Source organism: Saimiri boliviensis, chromosome X, assembly GCF_048565385.1.
Source record: "Saimiri boliviensis isolate mSaiBol1 chromosome X, mSaiBol1.pri, whole genome shotgun sequence".
NCBI classification, from domain to species: Eukaryota; Metazoa; Chordata; class Mammalia; order Primates; family Cebidae; genus Saimiri; species Saimiri boliviensis.
This window is the reverse complement of record NC_133470.1, coordinates 48,739,250-48,761,151: the sequence shown is the minus strand read 5'-3', so window position 1 is coordinate 48,761,151 and position 21,902 is coordinate 48,739,250. Positions and strand designations below refer to the sequence as shown.

General features: G+C 43.9%; 1 protein-coding gene across 2 annotated transcripts in view; it reads left to right on the top strand.

The window, feature by feature from the left end:
- SMC1A (structural maintenance of chromosomes 1A) overlaps positions 1-12,509 on the top strand; it is a 65,908-nt gene extending 53,399 nt beyond the window's left edge. The window contains exons 23-24 of one of the 2 annotated variants that reach the window (XR_012515663.1): positions 6,737-9,247; positions 12,349-12,509. Coding sequence is in view for 1 of the 2 variants with exons in the window: in XM_039475416.2 (XP_039331350.1) it covers positions 6,737-6,784 (48 nt within the window). In the remaining variant the exon portion in view is untranslated. Of the gene's footprint in view, positions 1-6,736; positions 9,248-12,348 lie in introns of those variants that run through there. The other variant, XM_039475416.2, reaches the window with a different exon arrangement.
- Positions 12,510-21,902: the final 9,393 nt, after the last annotated feature.

Sequence of the window (21,902 nt, the reverse complement as noted above, 5' to 3'; positions counted from 1 at the left end):
GTCTTTCTGGTGGGTTTGAAGCAAGACACAGAGTGGGAATTCACTTATCCTTTCCTGCCCTCACTGGCACGGGCACCTTTCATTCACTTGGCTTATTTTTATTCATTCATCCACTTGCCATTTATTCATTCACTTACATATGCACTCACAACCTCACTTATTCATTCATGCATTAATGTAAGCATTTACTAGCTCATTTGTTCTTTCCTGTTTTCACTCATGCATCATTTTTCCATCCATTTGTTCAGCAGGCATATGTTGAATTCCTGCCATGTGTCAGGCCCTGTGCTAGGTTCTGGGAATAAGATATACTTGCCCTCCAGGAGTTCTTGACTCAATTGGGGACTCAGAAAGTAAGCGGTTAAGTTCACTAAGTGTGGCAGATTATATGATGGAAGTCTAGGTAAGGCAAAGTGAGCATATAGGAAGTATTGGATGGGTCTCCCTGGTGTGGGAAAGCCTTCATAGAGGATGGGGCACTTGAACTGAGTCTTGAAAGAGGAATTAGTGCTTATCATGTGGAAAGGAAGGAAAGAACACTACAGAGGAGCTGCCTGAGCAAAGTTAAATCAAGAGTAAAAGTGCATGGGTTTCAGGGGGACAGGGCATCGTCCCATGCAGTGGGAGAGGTGGTGGAATCCAAGCAGTCAAGCTTAGCTTTGACTGAGCAATGGGAAGCTGTAGAAGTGTTTGAAGCAGGGGAGTATCTGAGCCAGACTGGTATTTAGGAGGTGGTAGCTGGGGTAAAAGAAGGTTAGGGGCATGAAACACTGACCTGAAGAATATATTTCAGGCTGGGTACGGTGGCTGATGCCTGTAATCCCAACACTTTGGGAGGCCAAGGCAGAAGGACCACCTGAGGTCAGGAGTTTGAGACCAGTCTGGCCAACATGGCAAAACCCAATCTTTAAGGCACGGTGGCTCACGCCTGTAATCCCAGCACTTTGGGAGGCCAAAGTGGGCGGATCACCTGAGGTCAGGAGTTCAAGACCAGCCTCACCAACATGGAGAAACCCCCGTCTCTATTAAAAATAGAAAAACTTAGCTGGGCGTGGTGATGCATACCTGTAATCCCAGCTACTTGGGAGGCAGAGGAGGGAGAATTGCCGAACCCCGGAGGCAGAGATTGTGGGTGCCATTGCACTCCAGCCTGGGCAACAAGAACAAAACTCCATCCAAAAATATATATATATACAAAAATTAGCCAGTGTGTTGGCATGTGCCTGTAATCCCAGCTACTCAGGAGGCTGAGACGAGAATCTCTTGAACCTGAGAGGCAGAGGTTGCAGTGAGCACACATCATGCCATCGCACTCCAGCCTGGGTGACAGTGTAAGACTCTCAAAAAAAAAAAAAGATTTGAAAAAAGTACATTTGCCAGGAGCAGTGGCTTACCCCTGTAATCCCAGCACTTTGGGAGGCCGAGGCGGGTGGATCACCTGAGGTCAGGAGGTCAAGACCAGCCTGGCCAACATGGCAAAACCCCGTCTCTACTAAAAATACAAAAATTAGCCAGGCGTGGTTGTGCATGCCTGCAATCCCAGCTACTAGGGAGGCTGAGGCAGGAGACTTGCTTGAGCCCAGGGGGCGGAGGTTGCAGTGAGCCGAGCTGCACTCCAGCCTGGGTGACAGAGTAAGACTCCATCTCAGAAATAAAGAAAAAATTACATTTAAGTGTGATATCAGAGGCATAAATTAAGACTCCTGCAGGACCCCCCAAAGGGAAGAGAGTTCTACCAGGGGACAAGGAAGACTTATGGAGGAGGTGGAATTTGAGCTGAGCCTTAAAAGGGAGGATTCCAACTGGTGGAGATAAGGAGGAAGGGCTTTCCAGGCCTGGAAGACAGAAAAACAAGAAGGTGGGAATAAATATGCCCTGTTTGGGCTAACATACATTCCATTTTGACTAGAGCAAAGAGGCTCCACCTAAGGGAGAAGCAGGAAGAGAGACTGCAAGGTTTCCCAAACTTTATTATATTCTGCTACAGTAGGTCTGGAGGGATAAGGGAATTTGGGGGGAGGAGGGTTGTGGGCAGGAGTGTCCTTTTTAAAATTTTTTTTTCTCATTTTAAAATAGCAGTAATCCATGTACCTTATTTAGAAAACTCAAATCAGTAAAGTCAGATCACTACAGACGGACTCGTGAAAAGCAAAAATCTACTGCCCCACACATCCCCACCCCCACTCTCACCTTTAGCAGCCACTTTTAGTTAGTTATTCTGATTTTTATCTCCATACCTACATAATATGTGGGCATTTTAAAAATCATCACTTTCAGCCATTACCCGCTGATGTCCTGCTGTGACAGATGAGGATTTAGATCATTTATAGCAAGTTCAACTCCTTCCTGCTTCTAGTATAATTTAGTTTTTCTGTGAGTTACTGAGTAATGCCTTTATTTCCTGTTCCATGAACTACAGACAATATTTCTAAACTAGAACTTTGTTAGATGAGAGAATGCCCTTTCCTCTAGCCCCCTTCCTCACCATTAACCTCCCAACTTCTGTCATTTGGTCTTTCATATTGTCAAAACATAAATTCTGTTCTGTAATCATAATTGAGTTTTTTTGATGTTTGTCTGTAGTTGTATTCTAAAAGTTGAAAAGCAGTAAACAACTGTTAATATGGCTGTGCATTCTTCATTGCAGAGCAAAGGAATGTACTTTTTTGTACTTTTTTATAGCAGCTTTCTATTTTTCCTGAAGTTTCTAATTCTTTTTTCCCTCTTTATCATATATTCCTTTTTTTTTCTTTTTTCCAAAATCTCCATTACATTAGGAATTCCATCAAGTCTACTTTTTGCCCTTCAGGAGACCTTCCCAGAGCCCTCAATCTCCTTTTCAAATTTTCACTAGTTGCTTTCTAAGGTCTGATGCATAGCTGTCATCTTGGGGCTTCTCTTCACTGTTTTCTGTGGTTACACCCACTGTTAACTGGTTCCCAAGATTTTTGTTTTGTGTATTTGCTTGTTCCATTGTTTTGATGGAGCACATCGTCAAGTTTCTCAGAAAGGTCTTATAGGAAGTAGACTTCCTGAGTCTTTGCGTGTCTGAAAATATTTTTTTGTTTGTTTGTTTGTCTTGAGATGGAGTCTCACTCTGTCGTCCAGGCTGAAGTGAAATGGTGCAGTCTCAGCTCACTACAACCTCTGCCTCCTGTGTTCAAGCGATTCTCCTGTCTTAGCTTCCCTAGTAGCTGGGACTATAGGTGTGTGCCACCATGCCTGGCTAATTTTTTGTATTTTTGGTAGAGACAGGGTTTCACTGTGTTAGTCAGGATGGGGAAAATATTTTTATTCCATCCTCACACTTGGCTGTAAAGTTTGAAGAGCAATGTCATTTTCCCACAGAACTTTGAAGGCATTGCTTCACTTTCTTCTAGCATTCAGTTTTGGTGATAAGAAGTGTGATAGTCTGAGTCTCATTGCTTTATAAGTAACTTTCCCCATCACTTTTTCTCTTCTTTTTGGGACCTCAGTGACACAAATGTTAAATCTTTTATAATAGCATCACAGGTCCCTGAGGCTCTGTTTATTCCCACCCCCCACCCCCTGGTTTGTTTTCTAGATTGGGTAATTCCTGTTGGTCTGTCTTCAAGATTGTTTCTTCCTCTGTCCTCTCCATTTTGCTGTTAGCCTATCTGTTGAGGTTTTTGGGGTTTTGTGGGTTTTTTTTTTTTTTGTATTTTTTAGTTCTAAAATTCCCATTTGGTTCTTTATATCGTCTGGGTTTTTTTGCTGACAGTTTCTACTTGTTTTAAGCATGTTTAAGCAAATTGTTGAGGCATTTTTATGATAGTTCCTTAAAAGCTCTTGTCAGATAATGTTACCATTTCTGTCTTCTCAGTGTTGTGTATATTGAGCATCTTTTCTCATTCAGGTTGATATTTTCCTGGTTCTTGGTTTGATGAGTGCTTTTGATTGAAACTGGGCATTTTTGGTATTGTGTTATGAGATGCTAGATCTTATTTCAATACTCGGTTTTCGCTTGCTTCCTCAGACACCACTCTGACAATGGAGAGGGCACACTACCTCATTACTGCCAGGTGGGAGTGGAAGTCCAGATTCCCCACTCACTTTCCATTGATACCTTACGAGGAGGGTTTCCTAGTTACTGCTAGGTGGGAGTGGGAGTTCCAGCTGTTTATGCAACCTTCTCTGACACCACCCCAGCAGAAAGGGAGAGGGGTGACCACTTAAAGCTAGTGAGGGTGGAAGTCTAAGCTTCCCTCTTGGCCTTTGATGGTGGGATGGGAGTGGGACTACAGCTTTCTTCTGTGGTGTTAGAGCAGTTATTATGTAATTGTTGGCTCCTCCAGCCCTAAGTCTGGGATATATGAGACAAAAAACAAACTCAGGGAACTCACCAGTATGTCACTTCTCTGCTACCAAGTTCCCTACCCAGTTTTTCGCCTTCTATCCACCTTTCAGAATCTTATGTTTATACATAATGTCCAAGTCCAATTTTAGCTGTACTTGGTGGGAAGTATAGGGAAAAGTACTTCTATTCCATCCATCCCTCCTCCTGTTATTTTTTAAGAATTGTATTCTTGGTATTCTGAAACTTCATAATTATGTGTTTAGGTTTCAGGTCTTTTGTCATTCATCGTGCTGGTCATTTGCTACATCCCTTCATTTTGAAGTCTTTTAACTCTGGGAAATTCTCACATATTATGTCTTTGATCTATTCCTTTTCTCCATTTTATTCTCTTTCTGGAAATCCTTAATGTTAGATGTTAGATCTCCTGAATTATTTTTTGTAATTTTTTATCCACTCTCCTATTTTTCATCTCTCTCTCCCTTCCTCTTTCCCTCTGTCCCTCCCTAGCTTTGTCCCTTTCTTCCTTTTGTTTTGACTTTCTGAAAGAAGATTTAACTTTATCTTTCAACCCTTCTATTGCATGTCTTTTCATGTGGCAATCACATTTTAAATTTTAGTATTCACTCCTGTTCTCTTTTCCTTTCTTACTGCATTCTGTTCTTGTTTTATGGATGTACTATCATCTTGAATCTGAGAATAATAGAGGTATTTTTATATTTCCTTCTATTTTTTGAAATATCTATTTCATTTGTGATTTTTTTTTTCCCCTTGTTTACTTATTTTGGTCTCTTTCCAGTTGCAGTATGTTCTCAGATGCCTAGTGATCCATAGTTGTTGGCTGATATTTAAGAATGTAGCAATAAAAATCTGATCAGAAGCTCTGTGTATGGGAGAAGGGGTAGGCAACTGGTGGCCTTCCTTAAGGATGACCAGAAGAGAGCTAACTTGCTATGCTGCAGAATCTCCGAGTGCCGGAATGCTAATGTCTTTTCTCTGAGTTTGTTTGGTTGCTGTAGTGAAGAACCCTCTGGTTTTTGCCTAATGAGTAGCTACCTGGCTGCTGTGAATTGTGCACAGAAGAAGGGGAGGGGATTCATGGTTTGATATGCATCCTTCCCATTAAAATCCCTATTTTCAGCCCCACATTTTACTCCCATCCTTCATCATAGCTGGCATTGTCAAGACCAAGACACTCCAGGCTTCTGCAGAGAAAGAGCAACTCCTTCCTCTGAAGCATCACCTCCATGCATACTCCAGGCTGTGGCTTCCTCTACCATGCTCCATCAGTCACCATTCCTCCATTTGCTTCCTATCTTCCAGAAATTTGTTGAAATCTCTCTTCTGGTGAAGGACCTGTTCCCACTCTCTTCATCATTGTGTATTTGTACCCTTTTTAATCCCTTTACAATGATTTTAGCAGAGTCTCAGGAGGGAGTGGAGAAAAACACATGGTAAGTCTATCATCTTGACCTGGAAATCTACTGGTGTTTTTTTTTTGTTTTTTTTTGTTTGTTTGTTTTGTTTTTTTGTTTTTTTTGTTTGTTTGTTTGTTTTTCCCAGCAGTTGTCTTCATATCTCTAAATAATATACAGATTTTTCAAAATTTTTTTTTGAAATGGAGTATCGCTCTGTCACCCAGGCTGGAGTGTAGCGGCACAATCTCGGTTCACTACCACCTCAGCCTCCTGGGTTCAAGCAATTCTCCTGCCTCAACCTCCTGAGTTGCTGGGATTACAGGCATGTGCCACCATGCCCGGCTAATTTTTTTATTTTTAGTAGAGATGGGGTTTCACCATGTTGGCCAGGCTGGTCTCGAATTCCTGACCTCTGGTGATTGGTCTGCCTTGGCCTCCCAAAGTGCTGGGATTATAGGTGTGAGCCACTGCACCCAGCCAATATAAAGATTTTTCAGTCTATCAACTTTTGTTGATCAATTTTAGTCATTATTAACTTCCTGCTGTTTATACCACCCAAATGCCCTTCCCATGCCTCCAGTATAGGCATGTCATTAATTATATATCCTCTATTCCTCATCTTTCTACCCTTAACTATAGACTTACTCTCCCCCTTCTCCCTCTTAACTTCTGTCATCTGCACTTTTACTTTTATATTAACAAGGTTAATAATATTTACACTTTGTTCTATAACCATAATTAAGTCATCCATACTTTACCAGTAAGTCATTCTGAAAGTTTAAGGGCAATAAAGTGTTTATATTATTATGATGATGTAAATATTGTTCCAGAAAGATCCAATTAGTATATTAGGATTACATTGCTTTTCTTATACAGCTTTTTTTCTTAGAGTTTCTAATTGTCTTTCTTTTTTTCCTTGCATTGTCCGATTTTATCAGCTTCTTAAGTTACTCCAAATTCTCAAGGAAAGTATAAAATCATTTGAATCCCCTTTTTCCCCCAGATACCTTCTTCCTGGAGTTCTTCGTCTTCCTGTTCCAATTTGGACTGATTGCTCTGTAGGCCTGCGGCACAGCTGTCATCCTGGGACGTCCTTTCATTATTTTGGGTTGGACCCAATCTTTCTTGGACCCCATATCTTCCTCTTTCTTAGTTTACTCCCTTGTAGTGGACATTGTAGTTGTTCTGCAGCATCCATTCCACTCCTCCCCCGCTGTATGTCAACTATGGGATGTGAGTGGGGTTGAGCCCACCACCAGCTCTAGGTGTCGGCCTTTACTGGTATAAACTGATCTGAGTAATTTCACCCTCCCAGCCACAGTGATGATTGGTTCAGGGATGACCCAATCACAATGAGGCTTAGGACTTTTGTTCAGCTTTTGAGAGAGATGACCTGTCTTCCCTTGGATAAGAACAACGAAGCATGTAGCATGGTTGCCGCTGTTAGCCATCTTGTGAACATGTGGAAGGCCTCCCTGAGGATGGAGCTGACAAACGGAGGAGGCAGAGCCAAGGAATCAGAAATGGAACCATATTCCGGATCATGCCATACCTGAAGTCTCCCTGCCCGTGGACTCTTCAGTTAAGTGAGCCAATGAATTGCATTTACTATTCAAGACAGCTTGAGTTGGGTTTTCTATTGCTTGCACCTAATTTATGTTTTTGGTTATCTCATTCTGGAAAGGGGATGGGTGCATGTTTGGTTATATGAGGTATATTTGTACTGTATTAGGTGGAAGCTTTTTTTTTTTTTAACTCATAACTACAGGAGGAAGGCTATATGTGGATGTTGGACGACCAAAGGAGTGAACTCTGCTGTTCTCTAGCATCTAATTTCCCATGGCGTTTTTTGGGGGAATCCCTCCCACATTGGGAGGCATGGCCCTTTTTCCCACTATGGAAACTGATGGTGGTCAGATACTTTCTTTCCCGGCCCGCCAGGCAACAAGGGCTGAACACTCTGTTCATGGATTTGAATCTGGAAGCAACAACAACAAGAAGCCAGGAATATACAAAATTAACAAAAGGATGATAGATTAGGAGAATATATTTGTAATGTTTAAAACTGACAAAAGATTAATAAATAGAAAAGGAAGATAGTAAACCTAATAGGAAAATGGGCATAGGATATGAAGAATAATTTGTAGAAGGGGAAACATGAGTTTGCACAAGGGGAAACTTGAATATATTAAGAGATTTTTTCAACTCTGCTAATAGAGAAATGAAATTAATAACAAGAAGTCACTATAGGAATGGTAGCATATAGAAAGTTAGATATTATCAAGTGCTGATGAGGATGTGAGGGAAAGGACAACCGTGAGTGGGAATGTAAACTGGTACAGGGATTCCAGAGAGAGTTTGGCAGTACCCATGAAATTAAGTATGTGTATAGCCTACAGCCCAGCAATCCCGCTTCTGGGCATATATTCCAGAGAAATTCTTATACACAGGTCCTAAGAAAATATAGTCGAGGTTGTTCATTGCAGCGCTGTTTGTGGTAGTGAGGAATCACAAGCAATCGGGTGTGCATCACCATGGGATGGGATAAGCAAACTGTATATTCATAGGATGGAAAACTAGAAAACAAAAGTAATAAACTAAATTTACATATAGCCACATGGACAGGTCTCCAAAATCCCCAGCATTGAGAGAAAAAATGTAAGAAACGGAATGGTATTCATAGCATAATTCCATTTACAGAAATGTAAAAAAACACTATGTATTTTCATGGATATGCATTTAAATAAACATACGGAAGATGGATTGAAAGTATACATAGATTAATTACACTGGAGAGGCTCACTAAGTTGGGCAGAAGAATGGCAGTGAGGATAGCGACTCTGAAGTCCACAACAAATAAACCAAAACAACAGATGTGAGAATGGTTGGAGCTCCTTTGCAGTGGCATGTGCGAGCAGGATCAGGTCCACTGGTAGGAGTAGTAGGGGGCCAACAGCGGCCTTCTAACCGGGCTATTTCTACAGTAGGCCCTTAGCTGTGGTTCCTCCTGCCTGCCTGCCTTGCTCCCACTCCATGTTCTCAGCCTGATTCTCCAGACTTCTATGAGCTGCTACCCGATAACTTCATACATAATAAATCTCTTTTCTAGGCTGGGAGCGGTGGCTCACGCCTATAATCTCAGCACTTTGGGAGGCCAAGGCAGGCGGATCACCTGAGGTCAGGAGTTCAAGACCAGCCTGACCAACATGGAGAAACCCCATCTCTACTAAAAATACAAAAAATTAGGCATGGTTGCGCATGCTAATCCCAGCTACTCGGGGTGGGGGTGCTGAGGCAGGAGAATCGCTTGAACCAGGGAGGCAGAGGTTGCAGTGAGCCGAGATTGTGCCATTGCACTCCAACCTGGGCAACAAGAGCAAAACTCCATCTTAAAAATAAAATAAATCTCTTTTCTGCTTAACTAGAGTCTGCTTCTGTTACTTGCATCCAAGAATCTTGACTGATACATTGTGCATTTTGTTGGAGAACATCTTCAAGTAACTTCTTAAAAAAGGTAAATTTTGGGGTCTTTACATATCTGAATATGTAATCATTATTTTACCTTCATATTTCAATGATAGTTTAGCTTTAGAATTCTATCTTAGAAATAATTTTTCCTCTGAATTTTGAAGATACTGCTTTATCATGTAGTGTTGCTAATTAGAAGTCCCATGCTAATATTATTCTCATTCCTTTGCTGGCAACCTGTTTTCTCTACATCTGGAAACTTAATTTTTTTCTTCATACTTAGTGTTTTGAAATGTCACAATGATGTGCCCAGCAGTGGGGTTTTCCCTCATTTACTTTGCTGGGCACCTGGTGGGTGGGCCTTTTCAATCTGAAGACTCATGTCCCCCTGCTCTGAGAAGTTGCTGTTTTATTTCTTTTCTTACTTTCTCTGTTCTTTGTAGAACTCCTGTTAGTTGGATATTGGATCTCCTGGATGATTGTCTTCTCACATATGTATTTTCCATATGTATTTTCCGAGTAGCTGGGGATTTTAAAATTCTATATTATGACTTTATCTTTTATTGGATACCTTTATTTTGACAGTCACTTTCTATTTCTTAGCATTCTTTTTTTTTGAGATGGAGTTTCACTCTTGTTGCCCTGGCTAGAGTGCAATGGCGTAATCTCGGCTCACTGCAACCTCCACCTCCTGAGTTCAAGTGATTCTCCTGCCTCAGCCTCCCGAGTAGCTGGGATTACAGGGATGCAGCACCACGCCCAGCTAATTTTGTATTTTTAGTAGAGACAGGGTTTCTCCTTGTTGGTCATGCTGGTCTTGAACTCCTGACCTCAGGTGATCTGCCCACCTCGGCCTCCAAAGTGCTGGGATTACAGGCGTGAGCCACCACGCCCGGCCTATTTCTCAGAATTCTTATTCTCCAAAGATGCCTTTTCCTAGCATCCTTTTCTTCTTTTTTTTTACAGATGAAGTATCGTCTATGTATGTGTGCCTAATAGAACTTTACTGGCATCTTACAGATAACAGAAGATAATTATCAGGCCAGAAAGGAAACATTTCAAAGAATACCAGATACCTCTCCAGGAGAAGGTCACTCATACCTCTCTGAGGAAGGCTGCCTACTGGCTGTCCTTCTCCATAACCCCCCAGTTTCATACCACGTGTGGGCAAGATTATCTTCCCACTGTATGGTTTTTGCCATGTGCTCCCTGCCTGCAATCCAGATCTCCAGCTCTCACCTCAGCATCAAAGAGAGGAGGTCATTTTTGCATTCCCCACTCCCAGGCCAGCTGCATTTCCTGCTCCCACATAACACTCCCCGTATCAATTTTCTCTGTGGGATTCTAACACGCCTGCCTCACAGTGCTGATCTGGGCCCCGTAGCCATAAGAGGCCATCACAGTACTCAGCAGCACGTGTCACAGAGTAGATTGTTTTAAAGTTAAATAACCATGGGCCGGGCGCGATGGCTTACGCCTGTAATCCCAGCACTTTGGGAGGCCGAGACGGGTGGATCACGAGGTCAAGAGATCGAGACCATTCTGGGCAACATGGTGAAACCCCGTCTCTACTAAAAATACAAAAAAATCAGCTGGGCATGGTGGCACGTGCCTGTAGTCCCAGCTACTCGGGAGGCTGAGGCAGGAGAATTGCCTGAACCCAGGAGGCAGAGGTTGTGGTGAGCCGAGGTCGCGCCATTGCACTCCAGCCTGAGTAACAAGAGCGAAACTCTGTCTCAAAAAAAAAAAAAAAGTTAAATAATCATGTATATAGTAGGGCCAGCAATCCAGCCTTATTCCTTTTTACAGTGCTTCCTCCAACAGGAGTCAATAGCAATTCAAGCCTGCATGTCTCCTGATGTGGTCCCAATGGAGTATCTTCTATGAGCAAAGTCCTGAGAAAAAATATGCACACATATCTCTCAAAAACAAACAATTTTCAGTTGGGCATTTTAGTCCCAATATGAAGTGGGACTAAACATGAATCTAGTCCCAATTCATGTTTAGGATACAAAATTAACTCAGTGGAAGCATAGTACTGTAAAAGACACCCAGATTATATCAGCACACAGAACATTTAACATTTTAATCATAGTGGATATTTGCTGAGTGCTTACTCTGTGGCAGGCACTTGAGTTACTTTCATTTCATAAACAAGGAAAGTGATGCTCCTGGGTGTCATTCGCCCAGGGTCACAGAGCTAATAAATGGTAGACAGGAAATTGCACCAAGACTGTCTAACCACAGTCAACCCATGTTAGCTGCTACACAGAGCTGTCCTGGTTTCCACCAGCCACATTCAAGTTAATAGTGATAGCACAATTTTCTCTAAGATCAGTAGGTGGATACCTGAGATACCTCATTCTAAGTAAAGAGGCTGTTCTGGTAGGTTTGCTTCCAGGGTGAATTGCTATCCTTTGCTCTAGAGATAGAAAAGTATTACCAGCTCTTATCTTTAATATTTCTTTTTTCATAGAAACCGTTAACACTTTATTTTTTAATTCAGTTTAATTTTATTTATTTTTGAGTTGGAGTCTCGCTCTGTCACCCAGGCTGTAGTGTAGTGGCATGATCTTGGCTCACTGCAACCTCCGCCTCCTGGGTTCAAGCGATTCTCCTGCCTCAGTCTCCCGAGTAGCTGGGGATTACAAGCCTGTGCCACCACACCTGGCTAATTGTATTTTTAGTAGAGACAGGGTTTCACCATGTTGGCCAGGCTGGTCTCGAACTCCTGACCTCAGGTGATCTGCTTGGCTCGGCCTCCCAAAGTGCTGGGATTACAGGTGTGAGCCACTGCGCACAGCCTAATTTTTATTTTTTATCAAAGGAAAACATATACATGCTTAAAAGAATAAAATATGCTGAAAGATGCCTAATAAAACCCAGCAATATCCTGTTCTACTCCCCACTGCAAGTCCTGCTCCCTAGAGGCAAGTATTTCCAAATCCCTTGTTCCTTGCCACCTCCCACTCAGAGGCTGAAGAGCCAGATAATTTCTTAGCCTCCGTTGCAGCTAAGGATGACTACACGACCTGGCTATGGCCAGTGAGATGTTTGCTGCAGGCCTTCAGAAAAAGTGTTTGCTTTCCTGAGCAGAGGGACACATAGCTGATGTTGTCCCCTTCGTTCTTTCTGCTTTGAATATAGTCATGCCGTCTGGAGCTGTGATAGCCATCTTTTGATCATGAGGGGATGAGCACGAGGATGAAGACAACCCAATTTCTTGATGGCATCATTGAGCAGCTGAATACATGCCACACTTCCTGTTAACTGAAAAAATAAAAATAAAGCTGTATGTTTTTAAGCCACTGCCACTTGGGTTTTTTGTTACTTGTAGCTGAAAGGATTTTTAACTGACGGACCACCATGGTTCATCATATGCTTATACCATTATTTCTTTTTCTTTTTCTTTTTCTTTTTTTTAGACAGTGTCTCGCTGGGATGCCCAGGCTGGAGTGCAGTGATGCAATCTCAGCTCACTGCAACCTCCGCCTCCCAGGTTCAAGCAGTTGTCCTGAGGCCTCAGCCTCACAAGCAGCTGGGATTACAGGCGCCTGCCACCAAACCTGTCTAATTTTTGTATTTTTAGTAGAGACTGGGTTTCACCATATTGGCCAGGCTGGTCTGTAACTCCTGACCTCAAGTGATCCGCCCTTCCTTATACTTCCAAAGTGCTAGGATTACAGGTGTGAGCCATGGCACCCGGCACCATTATTTCTTAACTTAGCAATTTGAGACATTATCTCTCGACATCTTATGGTAGAACAGGATTTACCTCCTTTCTGTTCCCTCCACACACACCCTACTTTCCCTCCCTTCATTCTTCCAATATGTTTATATCCCAATTCCTAGTAAATCAGTAGTCACTACAGAGCCAAGAAGTATACTATAATTAACTCTTTATTTTTTTATATTCCTGATTTTAATAATTGCTTGTTTTTCCATACTTGAAATGTGCCTAGTCTTAGTTTTTTCCGCTTGTTTCATCAGTTCATTTATAAGTCTATTAGCGTACCTCTTCACAAATGTTCAAACCTATCAATCTATTTTTTTTTTTTTTTTTTGGAAACAGTTTTGCTCTTGTTGCCCAGGCTGGAGTGCAATGGTGTGATCTTGGCTCACTGCAACCTCTGCCTCCTGGGTTCAAGCGATTTTCCTGCCTCAGTCTCCCCAGAGTAGCTGGGATTACAGCCATGCGCCACCACACCCACCTAAGAGACGGGGTTTCATGATGTTGGTCAGGCTGCTCTCGAACTCCTGATCTCAGGTGATCCACCCGCCTCCGCCTTCCAAAGTGCTGTGATTACAGGTGTGAGCCACTGCGCCCAGCCTGGCCCATTGATTTAAGGAGAACGCAATAAAAGTTGAGCCAGGCACTGTGGCTCACGCCTGTAATCATAGTACTTTGGGAGGCCAAGGTGGGAGAATCGCTTGAGGCCAGGAGTTTGAGACCAGCCTGGGCAACACGGCAAAACCTGGTCTCTATTTTAAAAGTAAATAAAATTAAAAGTTGATTGATTTGGAGCCCTGTGTAAGGGCAGGTATTTGTCAAGCCCACTATTAGACTTCCCTTTAAAGTGACTGAGTAAGGACCTGTACAATCTGCTGGAGGACCTTTAAGTACAGAAAATAGAGGCCTTTGCTTTGGAACTGTTTGGTTTCTTTGGAGAACCCTCTGATACTTTGCTGGAGTGTAGATACTTGGCTCGTGTGATTTCTGCCTGTGAGCATGGGAGAGATAAGGGGAAGGTTGGGGGGTGTTAACTGTTCTAACACACACTTTCAATTATGTTTGAGGCTTTATGTCTTGCTCCCACCATCAGGATACCTTTACTGCACCTCTCCAGGATTTGGCAGGGTAGATCAGCTCTCTCCCAGTGGATCTCTTCCTACATGTGGACTCTGCTCATGCCTTTCCCTGCCCTGATTTCTCAGTTACCATCCCTCCCACCCGCTTTCTGCTTGCCAGAAAGTTGTTGAAATCTCTCCCCCATTGATGGGACCTCCTCCAGTTTTCTTTGGAGTTGTGAGTTTATACCCTTGATCCTTCTATTTTGTGGAGTCTTAGGAGTTAGAGGAGACAAATACATTCCACCTTCTTGAACAGCAGTACTATCTGAATTTTAACTGCTGCAGATTTTCTGAATACACCAAGTTTGTACACCAACATTTGTCAACCATTGGCAATAGAAAAAGCCTGGGTTTGGAAATCTTACGGGTTTGGGTTTGAATTCTGACTCCTTCTGAGACAGAGTTTCACTCTTTGTCACCCAGGCTAGAGTGCAATGGTGTGATCTCAGCTCACTGCAACCTCTGCCTCAGTCTCCCAAGTAGCCGGGATTACAGGCACCTGCCACCGCACCCAGCTAATTTTTTTTTTTTGTATTTTTAGTAAAGACAGGGTTTCACCATGTTGGCCAGGCTAGTCTCAAACTCCTGACTTCAGATAATCTGCCTGCTTCAGCCTCCCAAAGTTCTGAGATTACAGGCATGAACCACCGTGCCCAGCCAAATTCTGACTCTTTGGACCTCCTTGCTCAATTCATATCCGTGGGCCTCAATTTTCTTCTCTATAAAATAATGTTCCAGGTAAAATACAGTCCCAGGTAGAATAGTCATGTCTACCTGATAGGGTTCTGGGAAATTTTCCTTAGATACTATATACAAAGCATCCAACACAGGGCTTGGTATACAGTAGGTGTCAAAAAAATAGGAGTGATCACTTTTTTTTTTTGAGACGGAGTCTTGCTGTGTCACCCAGGCTGTAGTGCAGTGGCGCAATCTCGGCTCACTGCAACCTCCACCTCTCTCCCAGCTTCAAGCGATTCTCCTGCCTCAGCCTCCTGAGTAGCTGGGAGTAGTGGCTCATGCCACCCCACCCGACTAATTTTTTTGGAGTGATCACTTTTTAATGGGAGCAAGCAGCAAATGTGATTGGAAAGATTTGAATCAGGATTTTGGAGGGCGTGGAATGCCGGGACTTCTTGTGACACCGAGAAACCATGACCATCTTCTGAAAATCTATCAGATTTTTCCCTCAGTCTGGTCTGAGGAGGGAGCAAGAAGTTCTTGGCCCAGCAGCTCTTGGGTTAAAATCTTCGTCTGCATCTGAGTTATTTGTAACCCGTTGTCATAGCAACAAGTTTGGCAAGCAAGCCAGTGCTGCAAGCTCCTGACAGTGCGGAGGGGAGGGCAGTGGGAGAAGACGGAAGATTTGGAAGGGGGGTGGTCTGTGACCGCGCCTCACTTCCCTCTGATTTGTCTGAAGCTTTCAGCTGGAGATGAGGGTGAACGTCCTCTAGGGAGAATCACTGGACGTTGGAGCCTCTCCTCCCCAATCTCCTGATATTTCAGATATGAAAATAGGGCCAGAGAGGTCCAGCAGCTGGCTCAAAGCCACACAGCATGTCAGAGACAGGACTAGACTTTTCTAAAAAAGGACTTAGGGTCATGGAACTGAAGCATAACAAACTGGGAGGGGACCTTTAGAAATGTTTCCTCCACCTCCCCACCGACACACACATGCCTTTTTGTGTTGTTCATATCAGGAACCTGGACCCAGAGTGGTTCAGAACAGACTCAGCTTCACACAGCAATGCCGGTGCTGACTTGAGATCAAAACCCAGAGGACTCGGGCCTCACAGACCTGGGTGCTTCCAGAGGAGGTGGCAGTCTAGGAGTCACAGTCCAGAGATGTGCCTCTCTGCTGACTGCCAACACAGGGCCTCCCAGAGTAAGACTGATTTGATTGCCTTGACTTCTGACTGCCTTGGCCTTTGGCCTCCTCAAATCCAACACGCACGTGTCCAGGTCACATTTCCCCTCCATCGCGCCCCCCTTTGTCTGCATGTACGTGTGTCCTCCTGCCTGTGGCATCGCTATTGCCCAAATGGCAGCCCAGCCCCACCCCAACCTGGACCAAAGACACCTGCCACATGCTTCCCATCCATATTGCCTACAGGGCTAGGCATTTCTTGAACATTCTCTTATGTAATTCATTCCTCCCAATTAATCGTTCTCCATCTCCCAGTTTAGCAGGTGGAAACCTAAAGGGCCAGAGAAAGATAGTGACTGGCCCAAAGTCACACAGTGAGTCTTAGCCCGGATCCCTCCTCCTCATAATGAACCTCCTCATTTTACATGTTTCTGCCCATTCCATCCCACACTGATTTCTCAGCCCTCAGAGTTCCTCTGGCACTTATCTTTGTCTTAATCACCCCCTTAAACTTGTGCAATTTCCTCTGTGTTCTCTGCCTTATGTGCAGCCTAAAATCCTCCTGTCTCCTCATAGCTGATTCCTCACCAAGTCCAGTTGAGTCTCTCCTTCCTGTATGTCAAATCTACCTTCTTTCCTCGTCCTCTGTCACTATCCTGTTCGAGCCTCAACATCCCTCACATGAATGACCCCAAACCTTCTCCCTGGTTTCCAGTCTGCCTATCTTCAACCTAATATTCAGCACACCAGTAGTGAGAGGGCATTGATGTGAGTCAACACAACCTTTACTTCTGTGACACTCCATATACCACAGGCTAAAGTCTAGCTCCTTGGTTGGTAATTAAGGTCACATAAGTTCCAGCCCCTGCCAGACCTCTCAAGTCTCATCACCTGCCACTCTTGGCTTCACACCCTGTGCTCTGACCACTGAGCACGTAACTGTAAGTGCAACTAACTACAAGTGCTTCCTAGACTGCACCAGGCTATTTTTCTTCTAGGTGTCTTTACAATGTCCTCTGCATGAAAAGCCTTTCACACGGACACCCAAATCCCATTAACTCAGCTGTTCAAGTGTCACTTTATTCATGCAGCCTATCTTGGTTCCCAAGTTGGATGGGATCCTGTCATCTGGGCTCCCACAGCGCCCCTCTGCTCCTGTACCATGCAGAACTGTTGTCTGGGGCGCTTTCTCCTTTCAGATCAGAAGCTCCCTGAGGGCAGGAATTCTGTCTCCAGCAAAGCCCAGCACCTGGATAGTCCCAAAAGGAAGAGTCGTCGAATATCCATTAAATGAATCCAGGAGCATGAATGGTTGGATGACGAATGAAATTTGTTTTCAGCTCTGTGATTGCGCACTCCAGCCCGAGGGCCTGGGTAACAAGACTTGTTACCTAGAAGCTTTCCCTCCGTTTCGGGGCGTGGTCTATGGGGGCGTGGCTTGTGTCCGCTGACGCTAGGTAAGGTGGCGGAGCAGCCCAAACTAGATAGGTCTTTTATTTATTTATTTATTTATTTCTATATATATATTTTTTTATTGCATTTTAGGTTTTGGGGTACATGTGAAGAACATGCAGGATTGTTGCATAGGTACACACATGGCAGTGTGCTTTGCTGCCTTCCGTCCCCTCGCCTGTATCTGTCATTTCTCCCCATGGTATCTCTTCCCACCTCCCCACCCCCCGTCCCTCCCCCATTTCCCCCCAACGGACCCCAGTGTGTAGTGCTCCCCTCCCTGTGTCCATGTGTTCTCATTGTTCAACACCCGCCTATGAGCGAGAATATACGGTGTTTGATTTTCTGCTCTTGTGTCAGTTTGCTGAGAATGATGGTTTCCAGGTTCATCCATGTCCCTATAAAGGACGTGAACTCATCGTTTTTGATGGCTGCATAATATTCCATGGTGTATATGTACCACATTTTCCCTATCCAGTCTATCATCGTTGGGCATTTGGGTTGGTTCCAGGTCTTTGCTATTGTAAACAGTGCTGCAATGAACATTCGTGTGCACGTGTCCTTGTAGTAGAATGATTTATAATCCTTTGGATATATACCCAGTAATGGGATTGCTGGGTCAAATGGGATTTCTATTTTTAGGTCCTTGAGGAATCGCCACACTGTCTTCCACAATGGTTGAATTAATTTACATTCCCACCAACAGTGTAAAAGTGTTCCTATTTCTTCACATCCTCTCCAGCATCTGTTGTTTCCAGATTTTTTAATGATCGCCATTCTAAGTGTTGTGAAATGGTATCTCAATGTGGTTTTGATTTGCATTTCTCTGATGACCAGTGATGATGAGCATTTTTTCATATGTTTGTTGGCCTCCTGTATGTCTTCTTTTGTAAAGTATCTGTTCATATCCTTGGCCCATTTTTGAATGGGCTTGGTTGTTTTTTTCTTGTAGATCTGCTTTAGTTCTTTGTGAATTCTGGATATCAGCCCCTTGTCAGATGGGTAGACTGCAAAATTTTTTTCCCATTCTGTTGGTTGCCGATTCACTCTACTGACTGTTTCTTTTGCTGTGCAGAAGCTGTGGAGTTTGATTAGGTCCCATTTGTCTATTTTGGCTTTTGTTGCCATTGCTTTTGGCGTTTAAACTTCATATGGAACCAAAAGAGAGCCCACATAGCCAAGTCAATTCTAAGCAAAAAGAACAAAGCAGGAGGCATCACACTACCGGACTTCAAACTATACTACAAGGCTACAGTAATCAAAACAGCATGGTACTGGTACCAAAACAGAGATATAGACCAATGGAACAGAACAGAGGCCTCAGAGGAAATACAACATACCCACAACCATCTGATCTTCGACAAACCTGACAAAAACAAGCAATGGGGAAAGGACTCCCTGTTTAATAAATGGTGTTGGGAAAACTGGCTAGCCATGTGCAGAAAGCAGAAATGGGACCCCTTCCTGACACCTTACACCAAAATTAACTCCAGATGGATTAAAGACTTAAACATCAGACCTAACACCATAAAAACCCTAGAAGAAAATCTAGGCAAAATCATTCAGGACATAGGTGTAGGCAAGGACTTCATGACTAGATAGGTCTTGAGCAGGAAGGCTTGGTAGAAGAGAAGTGCGGATAGAAAGTGAGGGTCTTGGCGGGGAGCGGTGGCTCACACCTGTAATCCTAGCACTTTGGAAGGTCGAGGCGGGTGGATTACCTGAGCTCAGGAGTTCGAGACCAGCCTGGGCAACACGGTAAAACCCTGTCTCTACTAAAATACAAAAAATTAGCCGGGCGTAGGCCAGGAACGGTGGCTCACGCCTGTAATCCCAGCACTTTGGGAGGCCGAGGGAGTGGATCACGAGGTTAGGAGTTCAAGACCAGCCTGACCAAGATGGTGAAACCTCTTATCTGCTAAAAATACAAAAATTAGCCAGGCACGATGGCAGTTGCCTGTGATCCCAGCTACTCGGGAGGCTGAGGCAGGAGAATCGCTTGAACCCGGGGGAGCGGAGGTTGCAGTGAGCCGAGATCACACCATTGCACTCCTCCGGCATGGGCAACAACAGCAAAACTGTGTCTTAAAAAAAAAAAAAAAAATTAGCCGGGCGCAGTGGCTAATTTTTGCCTAATTGCTAGAAACCGGGGGGCGGAGGTTGCAGTGAGCCAAGATCACGCCACTGCACTCCAGTCTGAGCGACAGAGCGAGACTCCGTCTCGAAAAAAAAAAAGTAAGGGCCTTATGAGGTAGGTGATATTATTTCCCCTCCCCCTTATAGGTAAGAAAGCTGAAGCACAGAGAGACTTAGGTGACTTGCCAAAGCTACACAGCTAAGTACCGATGTGGTGTGCCCTCAACTCTGACCAACTCCAAGTCACTTTTCACATTGTCCCGTCCTCTTAGCATTCCCTTTGGACAACAGGGTAGTTAATGGCGAAGTCGTGCCTGGAACCTGGGTCTTAGAGAAACAACTGTCAAAGTAGAAGAGAGAGAATAAATTATACTTTGAAAGCCTACTGTGACCTCGTGCAGTAAATAGCCCATAGCCAGGCCAGATGGAGCACTTTCTACATATTTAAAAAAAAAAAAAAAAAGGCTGGGTGCGGTGGCTCACACTCGTAATCCCAGCACTTCGGGAGGCCTAGATGGGTGGATCACTTGAAGACAGGAGTTTGAGACCAGCCTGGACAATATAGTGTGACCCCGTCTCTACAATAACAACAACAATAACAACAAAAATTATCCAGGTGTGATGGCACACACCTGTAGTCCCAACTACTTGGGAGGCCGAGGTGGGAGGATCATTTGAGCCTGGGAGGTGGAGGCTGCAGTGACCCGAGATCACACCACTGCACTCCAGCCTGGGTGACAGAGCAAGACTCTGTCTCAAAAATTCGTAGGAAGTCCTTAAAATATATATACATAGCCGAGTTCGGTGGCACGTGCCTGTAGTCCCAGCTACTCGGGAGGCTGAGGTAGGAGGATCGCTTGAGCCCAGGAGTTCTGGGCTGTAGTGTGCTATGCTGATCGGGTGTCTGCACTAAGTTTGGCATCAACATGGTGACCTCCCGGGAGCGGGGGACCACCAGGTTGCCTAAGGAGGGGTGAACCGGCCCAGGTCGGAAATGGAGCAGGTCAAAACTCCTGTGCTGATTAATAGTGGGATCGCACCTGTGAATAGTCACTGCACTCCAGCCTGGGCAACATAACGAGACTTCATCTCTAAAAACAAAAAAAAAGAAAAAGAAAAAGATAAAAAAATATATACGTGTGCAAATTTTTCTGATGTTAAAAGTAAAATTCATTAAATACATTGAAATGTTTGTCTTTGGGTGTAAAGGGAGTGGAAATATAGGAGAAAGAATAAAATTAATAAAGGAAAGGAATCAAGAGAGAAGCCTTGAACAAACTAATGATAACTTCCGTCCCACCAAAAGTAATAAGTGTTCACTGATGAAAATTTAGGGGGAAAAAATTCCTACCATCTAAATACAACCAATGTTAGCATCTTGGTGTACTTAGGTTTTTTTCTAGGCCTAGAAAAATCATATTTGGAATCATGCTGTATGTTCAATTACATTCTGCCACTTTCACATAAACATTTCCCATTAAAATTTTTATGAACATCATTTAAATGGCCACAAAATATTCCATTGAGTGGATATACTTACGGAATTCCTTTCTGCGTGGGTTTTGGCATTTATTTTATTTTTTTTCTTGCTTTCTTTAGATTTGTTTGGCCAGGTTTTAGGTTTGATTTTCTGTCTTATTTTGGGAGATGGCATAGAGAGAGATTGTTGTTTGAGAAAAGTAAGGAAAGGCAGGGTAGACTTTTGGGAAGCAGTAGTATTTGAGGGAAACTTTGGAGTATGTCATGCACAAAACCTTCAAATGACACAAGAGGTTACACAGTGAAAATGGTCTCTTTCTCACCTCTCATCCTCAGTTCCTCAGATGTCCACTGGGGCTCTCCACTGTTACCAATTTTTTGTAGGACCTTTGTGTGAATATTCTAAGGCTACACAAGTGTGGGGGGGGTGGGGGGTGGCTATTTTTTTTTTTTTTTAAAGGAGTTTCGCTCTTGTTACCCAGGCTGGAGTGCAATGGCGCGATCTCGGCTCACCGCAACCTCCGCCTCCCGGGTTCAGGCAATTCTCCTGCCTCAGCCTCCTGAGTAGCTGGGATTACAGGCACGCGCCACCATGTCCAGCTAATTTTTTGTATTTTTAGTAGAGACGGGGTTTCACCAAGTTGACCAGGATGGTCTCGATCTCTTGACCTTGTGATCCACCCGTCTCGGCCTCCCAAAGTGCTGGGATTACAGGCTTGAGCCACTGCGCCCAGCAGCTATTTTTTTTTGAGACAGTTTCACCCTTGTTGCCCAGGCTGGAGTGCAATGGCGCTATCTCGGCTCATCGAAACCTCTGCCTCCTGGGTTCAAGTGATTCTCCTGCCTCAGTCTCTCCAGCAGCTGGGATTACAGGCATGCACCACCACACCTGGCTAATTTTGTATTTTTAGTAGAGATG